We start from the raw sequence: 9,271 nt of genomic DNA, 5'->3' as shown, positions 1-9,271 counted from the left end.
CTCCTAAATCAATTAATCAAGGGCTTGGTGATTAATTAAGTAGTTGAATGAGATGAATAAGTGCGTAATGAGGTGCGTTTCCACTGGTCTAGAACTTAAAAATGGCCAAACAGTGTAATCCTGCTTAATGTGTGTGTATGTGTGTTCCAGAGCCTTTCTCAGACAGTTTTCCCTGATGGGGGAGACTCAGGAGAGAGAGCGGGTGCTGGCTCACTTCTCCAGGAGATACCTGCACTGTAACCCCAAACTTATACCCTCTGAGGGTAAGAGGACAGTACTGTCTAATGTCTACTATATAAGTTACTATAGAAATATGGCAGCTCATTCGTCATGTTAATAGATGTAGTGGTGTAAAGTACTTTACTTTACTATTTATATAAAAAATATTTTACCTCACTACATTCCTGTTTTATCCCCAATTTCGTGGTATCCAATTGGTAGTTACAGTCTTGTCTCATCGCTGCAACTCCCGTACGGACTCGGGAGAGGCGAAGCTCGAGAGCTATGCGTCCTGCGAATCACAACCCAACCAAGCCACACTGCTTCTTGACACAATGCCCACTTAACCCGGAAGCCAGCTGTACCAATGTGTCGGAGGAAACACCATACACCTGGCTACCGTGTCATCGTGCACTGCGCCCGGCCAGCCACAGGAGTTGCTAGTGCACGATGGGACAAGGACATCCCTGCCGGCCAAACCCTCCCCTAACCCGGGCGACACTGGGCCAATTGTGCCGCCGCCCTATGGGTCTCCCGATTGCGGCCGACTGCGACAGAGCCTGGACTCGAACCCAGAATCTCTAGTGGCACAGCTAGCACTGCGATGCAGTGCCTTAGACCACTTCACTACATTCCTAAAGAAAATAATGTACTTTTTACTCCATGCATTTTCCCTGACACCCAAAAGTACTTAAGTTATATTCTGAATTGCTTAGCAGGACTGGAAAATGTTCCAATTCACGCACTTATCAATAGAGCATCCCTGGTCATCCCTACTGACTTTGATCTGGCGGACTCACTAAATACACATGCTTCGTTTGTAAATTATGTCCAAGTGTTGGGGCGAGACCCTGGCTATCCGTAAATAAAATAAAAAACATGAAAATTGTGCCATCTGGTTTGCTTAATATGATCAATTTGAAATGATTTATACTTTTACTTTCGATACTTAAATATATTTGAAACCAAATACTTTTAGACTTTTACTCAAGTAGTATTTTACTGGGTTACTTTTCATTTTCTACAAAGGTATCTGTACTTTTACTCAAGTATGAAAATTGGGTACTTTTTCCACCACTGAATATGATGGATATGTTTCTTATCCAGATGGTGTCCATACCTTGACCTGTGCCCTGATGCTGCTAAACACAGACCTGCATGGCCATGTAAGTAGAGTTCAGTCTGTGTGTGTGCGTGTGTGTGCGCATGTGTGTGTGTGTGCGTGCGTATTTAGGTGAGTTCAGCCTAGAGTTTAGAGTAGAGACAATTTTCAGAGATCCATCCCCCCAGGCTCCACTGACTCAGTACAATGGTAGTTATGGGGGGAAAGCCCCAGACTGATTGAAGGCTGATCTGGGACCAGCCTCCTGATTACAATGTGTTCCACACACTATCATAAATCCAGTCCATATCAAGCTGTAGACTGATTTCAGAACAACTCTAAATCTAGGCAATCTACAGCTGCATGGTGTGATGTGCAGCCTCTGCAAATGATTACAGATAGTTAAGTCAGAGCCATTTATATAATTTATGGATACATTTAGCTCTGATTGAAGGGGCTAGAGCTAGCTGGATGAAAAACCCACTCTCTCTATTGAGAGATGCCAGGCTGATATACAGCCTTCAGTGTATTCACCCCCCTCGACTTATTCCACATTTTGTTGTCTTACAACCTGAATTCAATTTGCAGTCAATATATACTTATGTAAATTAGATATTTCTGTATTTCATTTTCAATACATTGCAAACATTTCTAAAAACATATTTCCACTTTGTCATTATGGGGTGTTGTGTGTAGATGGGTGAGAATGTTTCAGGCTGTAACAGGCTGTAACACAAACAAATGTGGAAAAAGTGAAGAGGTATGATTACTTTCTGAAGGCACTGTAGCGCTGTGCTTCATCATCATCATCATTCATCATCGTCACCAATGTCGTCATCTTCTTCTTCATCATCATCATCATCAATGGCGTCATCCTGATCATCATAGTCTCCTGCATCTTCTTCTTCCTCTTTATCGTCATTGACTCTTTTCATCAATATTTCCGCTATCTGTGAAAGTCCTCAGCCTGAAGTGTCTCCACTTGCGCTGCCGAAAAGCTAGATTTTTGATGACAGGACTGAGTAAGACACTTCAGGAGGGTGGTGACGTGTGTTTGTGAGGCAGAGGTCCTGGGTTGAGCCTCGGTATGAGCCGAATCAGGAGGAAGTGATACTCGCTCAGCAAGCAGTGTGACGTCCTTTGCACAGTCTTCCTCTTAACACTCTTAACACTCTCAGCTCAGCTAGATTAAATCATTTGGATGAGTTCCCTTAAAATAATTTCTTCCCATAACATCCTTCAAAGATTAATTCTACTATAGCTGTCAGAGAGCTGCAGAAGGTCTGATGAATTATAAAAATCTGTGAAAGTATTTGTGGTTCAAATATTTTTGATGACTGATATTAGTGATACTTTTAAAGATTATATGTATATATAGCATAGTAGTCTCGGGAATCCCAGAGCTAGGGCAACAGTACTAGGTCTGGAAATGGTCTGGATAGGTCTGGATTTTCTTGGCCAATTCAGGGAGGGGGCTCTTCAGGCAGACAACTCTTCCAACAAATCACACGTTTGGCGTAGACGGGCTTCAAAATAATCCCCTCTGAAACATGACCGAGGTGGACATGCAATGCGGACGCAGATGGCTAGGCACATTTTTTCCACAGTCAGTCAGTGGTTGTTAACTTGTAATGCTAACTTCATGGCACATGCAAACTACTCACCTGCAAAAATACACTCATTGAATATATCCTCCGCGAGCTCCATCTAGTTAACTACTGGAAATGTTTATAGCAGAGCTCTGGACGGATTTTGAGGCACCCAACTCCGCCCTTTCGTCTCTCTCAAATTGGCGTTGGCTTAAGTACAGACATGTACTATATGCTGGAAAATTGGTACATTGTGGGAGGCAACCCGTCTGTCTCGAGAGACTAATAGCATAGAGTAAGTACTGTGTGTCATATTTTTCAGAACATTGGCAAAAGGATGTCCTGCACACAGTTCATTGGCAACCTGGAGGGTCTGAATGAGGGTCAAGACTTTTCCAAAGACCTTCTGAAGGTGAGTCACTGTACTGTACATTGCTATAAACACACACACAAGCACACACACATACGCATACACACATGTGCACATGCACCCAAGCACACACACACTGATGCACATGCATGCACACGCACATGGATACACAGACACATGAACACACAGACACAAGCCACAGCGAGTGTGTTTGTGTGTCCTGCTGAGTGCTTTGTGTTGTTGTGCCATGGTACAGTAGCTCGGCCAGCTGGCCTCCGTGTGTCCCATGAGTCCACCTACCACGGCTCTGCCTCGGTCACCATTTCCTGTAGCACACTTCGGCATGGCGCGGGGCGGGGTGGTGTGGGTTGGTGGAGGCTAATTGTTATGTTGTCTATAAGACATACTGCACATCCCCTCCGGGGCATCTGCGCTCAAGATCAGACAATATTAGATTATGATATTAGGTTATTCCTGTTGTTGGCAACATAATGGGATTAGGTCCATCTGGGGGACTTAATTTAGAACCCACAGGCCCACTAGTGGATGCCAGATGAGCTAAATCAGTGGGTTGCCTGCTGTTGACATGGCTAATGATGATGCGTTTTATTAATTTTGTCTGCAAAGTGTTCCCTCAACACAATTCCCCAGAGCATAAGTCAACAAGTTGAAATTATGTATCTATAATACATGAGAGGGTGTATGGAATATTTTTTGCCCAGAAATTAAGGGGTATGAATTCTAAAACTGCTTTTTGCATGTGAGAGAACTAGAGAGACATACAGAGACATACAGAGAGACATAGAGAGACAGAGAGACTTCTTGTTGCCACAAGTAAATAGCAACCAGTGAAGAACAAACACCATTGTAAATACAACCCATATTTATGTTTATTTACCCTTTTGTACTTTCACTATTTGCACATAACATAATATGACATTTGTAATGCCTTTATTCTTTTGGAACTTTGTGAGTGTAATGTTTACTGTTAATTTTGGTTTATTATCTACTTCACTTGCTTTGGCAATGTTAACATACGTTTCCCATGCCAATAAAGTGCTTAAATTGACATTGAATTGAGAGAGAGACATCGAGAGAGGATGACATTACTTTCAGACAAAATTACAGCTTACTTGAACAGAGCAATACTCAAACATGAGGCATCAAAGCCCAACAAACTGCATGCTATTAAGAAATGCTATAGATTAAAGAAATAGTGTAGAAATCTACCAAAGAACAATTGGCCAAAAACAAATCCAATCCCTCCTAGATGACATTCTGGGCAAAATGTTTATTGTAATAGTGAAGGTGTTAACTTAGCAGTTGAATGCTTGAACAGTATATTTGTCATATCAAATGTTTTAAAAAATACTAGCAGAATTTTTTTTTTTTTAAATGACAGCATATTTAAGGGCACAAGGCGAGACCTAAATGCAGACACAGGAGGCAGATGGTAGAACTCCGACATATATTATAACAAAGCAAGTGGCGTGTCGTGGGCCTGGGGCCTAGGCCTTCAGTGAAGTCCTACACAGTCCCACCCGAATTAATCCACCTCTTATTACCATCATTATGATGCCATGGCTCTAGACACTATACATTTAGACAGAAACGCAGTATAACCAGGCGTTGCGTCACCTTGAAATTGACATTTTTATTCAGAGAATTGCAGGGGAAGAGTACAATACCTTTTCATTGTGCAGCTTCGTTGCCCTGCGCGCTTGTTCGTTGAGCTGTAGATTCACTCGGGTGTCCCCAAAAGTTTTCAAAAGCACCATTGCTTGTAAGTGCCCAGCCGTACTTTGGTGTCTCGTTGCTGCCTTGGTTAGACAACTCAAGTTTGCAAAGCCAGTGTGGCTCCAAACACCAAATCGATCACTTGCAAATAATAGGCATTCCCAGCAGTACAGTTTGCGGTGCTTCTCGGAGTCTGTGAGCCATTGATAGCGCTCGTAGTTGGAACTTTGAAAGTGGCGAACAAACCCCTTTCCCGCCTGTGACAGGCTTTAGCAATACTCTTTAGCAATGTAGCGTCGGCGTCGACCTCTCCTGACAATGTCTAACTTTTCTTGAAAAGTTTGTCTTGAGAATGGCGTTATAATTATATCTTCGACCAAATCGATACCTTCTCCTTCCGCCATTGTGGGTTGAAAAAACAGCTTAGTAGTACGTGAATTAATTTGTTTATCAAATTCAGTTTCCTAGTTCTGAGATTCTGCATAGACCTGCCTCTCAATATTGGTAATCCAATCAAAAGACGTGCACGCACTACGCCTGCTAGCTGGCTCCTGTGTAACACTGGAGCCAGCCAGCAGGCGTACAATAGCCAACTCTAAAGCTGATTGGTTGACACAAAATTCTACTTTCCATTCACTTTAAGCTACAAGCGCCCGCACTGTTGATTCTGAAGGCCTGAGGGCAGATTTTAGACCCCTGGCAACACATGATGGCTGAATATGATTGGATAAAAGATCTAACATAAAGACCAGCCCTCCAAATCTCAACCTGGGGCTGGAAGCAGTGCAACCAAGAGGAAAGCTATGAAATGAAGAGTATAACTCTTACTCTGGGGAATAATTTAATACATATTTGTGGGAAAATATATTTAAAAACAAATTATATTCTGATGATGTTTAGGCCAGCAGAGAAGGCCTTGCTGGCCCTGACGGCCCACCACTGTAACAAAGGACGTAGGCAAAAGCAGGTCGGGGACAGGCGAGAGTTCAAAAACCAGGTCCAAACAGTACCAGACGATAGGTAGTCTCGAGGTCAGGCCAGGCAGGGGTCAGAAACCAGATCCGAGTCCACAACAGTACAAGAGGATAGGCAGGCTGTTAGTCAGAACAGGCAGAGTGGTCAGGCAGGCGGGTACGCAGTCAGGACAGGCAAGGGTTGAAACCAGGAGGACTAGAAACAAACAGAGATTGGGAAAAACAGGAGCAAGGAAAACCGCTAGTTGTCTTGGCAAACAAGACAAACTGGCACAGAGAGACAGGAAACACAGGGATAAATTCAAAAATGCTTTTGACTCAATTTGGCATAAATGAATTCCAGACACCATTGCCCTAGAGTATACAAACAATCACACATACCTCAGCCTAAACATCAGCACCATAGGTAACTAGAAAACATCAGCACCACAGGAAACTAGCAAACATCAGCACCAAAGGAAACTAGCAAACATCAGCACCACAGGTAACTAGCAAACATCAACACCACAGGTAACTAGCAAACATCAGCACCACAGATAACTAGCAAACATCAGCACCAGAGGTTACTAGCAAACGTCAGCACCACAGGTAACTTCCACAAGGCTGTGAACAATCTGAGCGGCAAGAAGGGCCTTCTACGCCATCAAAAGGAGCATACAATTTGACATCCCAATTAGGATCTGGCAAAAAATACTCCAATCAGTTATAGAACTCATTGCCGTCTATGGCAGTAAGATCTGGGGTCCACTCACCAACCAAGAACGAACTAAATGGGAAAAACACCCAATTGAGACTCTGCATGCAGAGTCCTGAAAGATATCCCCAGAGTACAACGCAAAACCCCTAATAATGCATGCAGAGCAGAAATAGGACTATACCTGCCCACTAATTGTCAAAATCCAGAAAAGAGCCATTCAATTCCAGAACCACCTAAAGGAATGCGATGCCCAAATCTTCCATCACAAAACCCTAACATTGAAGGAGATGAACACCTCAGCCAACTGGTTCTGGGGCTCTGTTCACAAATACAAACAAACCACATGGAGCACCAGGGCAGCAACACAATTAGACCCAACCAAATTAAAAACTACTTCAAGACTGTTGGAAAAGCATTCCAGGTGAAGCTGGTTGAGAGAATGCCAGGCATGTGCAAAGCTGTCATCGAGGCAAAGGGTGGCTGCTTTGAAGATTTTTTGGTTACTACATCATTCCATTATGTGTTATTTCATAGTTTTGATGTCTTCACTATTAATCTACAATGTAGAAAATAGTAAAAATAAATAAAAACCCTTGAATGAGTAGGTGTGTCCAAACTTTTGAGTGGTACAGTATATATAGATATATATGTCAGTATTACACTCAAATTACACAAGCCCACAAAAAATTTGAACACAAACGGGATCTGTTAGGTTGGATGCAGTCTATCACAGTGCCATCTGTTTTGTCACGAAAGCCCAATATGCTACCCACCACTGCGACCTGTATGCTCTCGTTGGCTGGTCCTCGCTTCATACTCATCACCAAACCCACTGGCTCCAGGTTATCTACAAGTCTTTGCTAGGTAAAGCCCCGCCTTATCTCAGCTCACTGGTCACCATAGCAGCACCAACCCGTAGCACACGCTCCAGCAGGTATATCTCACTAGTCACCCCCAAAGCCAATTCCTCCTTTGGCTACCTTTCCTTCCAGTTCTCTGCTGCCAATGATTGGAATGAACTGCAATAATCACTGAAGCTGGAGACTCATATCTCCCTCACTAGCTTTAAGCACCGGCTGTCAGAGCAGCTCACAGATCCCTGCACCTGTACATAGCCCATCTGTAAATAGCCCATCTAACTACCTCATCCCCATACTGTATTTATTTATTTATCTTGCTCCTTTGCACCCCAGTATCTCTACTTGCACATTCATCTTCTGCACATTATCACTTCAGTGTTTAATTGATATATTGTAATTACTTTGCGACCCTGGCCTATTTATTGCCTTACCTCTCTTATCTTACCTCATTTGCACACACTGTATATAGACTTTTTCTACTGTATTATTGACTGTACGTTTGTTTATTCCATGTGTAACTCTGTGTTGTTGTATGTGTCGTACTGCTTTGCTCTATCTTGGCCAGGTCGCAGTAGTAAATGAGAACTTGTTCTCAACTAGCCTACCTGGTTAAATAAAGGTGAAATAACAAAATTAAAATAGGTGAAATACCGCAGTGTGCAATCCCAATCGTAAAATGTGTTACCTGCTGCCACGAGAAAAGGTCAACCATTGGCTCAGAAACACCAATGTGAATATAACCTATATCAAATCAAGTCAAAGTTTATTTGTCACGTACGCCGAATACAACAGGTACTTCACCTTACAGTGAAATGCGTACTAACAAGCCCTAACCAACAGTGCAATTTTTAAGTTAAAAATAAGAATTACGTAAACAATAGAAATAAAGAAATAAAAAAAATCTGTAAAATGACAATGAAAATAACAGTAGCGAGGCTATATACTGGTGGTACCGGTATAGGGTCAATGTGCGGGGGCACCGATTAGTTGGGCTAATTGAGGTAATGAGGGGGGGGACACACAATGCAAATAGTCCGGGTAGCCATTTGATTACCTGTTCAGGAGTCTTTTGGCTTTGCGGTAAATGCTGTTGAGAAGCCTTTTGGTCTCAGACTTGGTGCGGTAGCAGAGAGAACAGTCTATGACTGGGGTGGCTGGGGTCTTTGACAATGTGTAGAGGTGCTGGATGGCAGGAAGCTTAGCCCCAGTGATGTACTGGGCCTTACGCACTACCCTCTGTAGTGCCTTGCGGTCGGAGGCCGAGCAGTTGCTGTACCAGGCAGTGATGCAACCAGTGCTCTCAATGTTGTAGCTGTAGAACCTTTTGAGGTGCTGAGGACCATGCCAAATCTTTTTAGTTTCCTGAGGGGGAATAGGTATTGTCGTGTCCTCTTCACGACTGTCTTGGTGTGTTTGGACCATTCTAGTTTGTTGTCGATGTGAACACCAAGAAACTTGAAGCTCTCAACGTGCCTATTTATTTCCCCCGTCGTTTGAAATACTTTCTAATATTTGCGCATTGTCACAACAACACACAACATTTAAAATGTTATGCTACATTTTTTAACCACAAATATTATAATATTTAAAATGTTGTTATTCTCTTGAAACTTTTTCTGTGTGTAACGTTTACTGTTAATGTCACATTTTTTTTTGGTCTTTGTTTTGTTTAATTTGCCTTGTTGGTTTTTAGTCGTTGTTTTGTTTATTGTTTATTGCACTT

The 9,271-nt window shown here is 42.7% G+C and overlaps 1 protein-coding gene across 1 annotated transcript in view; it reads left to right on the top strand.

Annotated features, from left to right (window-relative positions):
- Nucleotides 1-9,271, top strand: part of LOC112224127 (PH and SEC7 domain-containing protein 1-like) — a 54,481-nt gene that overhangs the window by 351 nt on the left and 44,859 nt on the right. The window contains exons 2-4 of the mRNA XM_024387448.2: nt 151-263; nt 1,327-1,385; nt 3,233-3,322. Of these exons, the coding sequence (XP_024243216.1) occupies nt 151-263; nt 1,327-1,385; nt 3,233-3,322 (262 nt within the window). The remainder of the gene's footprint in view (nt 1-150; nt 264-1,326; nt 1,386-3,232; nt 3,323-9,271) is intronic.

This window comes from Oncorhynchus tshawytscha, linkage group LG25, assembly GCF_018296145.1.
Source record: "Oncorhynchus tshawytscha isolate Ot180627B linkage group LG25, Otsh_v2.0, whole genome shotgun sequence".
Taxonomy (NCBI): domain Eukaryota; kingdom Metazoa; phylum Chordata; class Actinopteri; order Salmoniformes; family Salmonidae; genus Oncorhynchus; species Oncorhynchus tshawytscha.
Note: the sequence above shows the minus strand (reverse complement) of the source record. Positions and strands in the feature narration are given on the sequence as shown.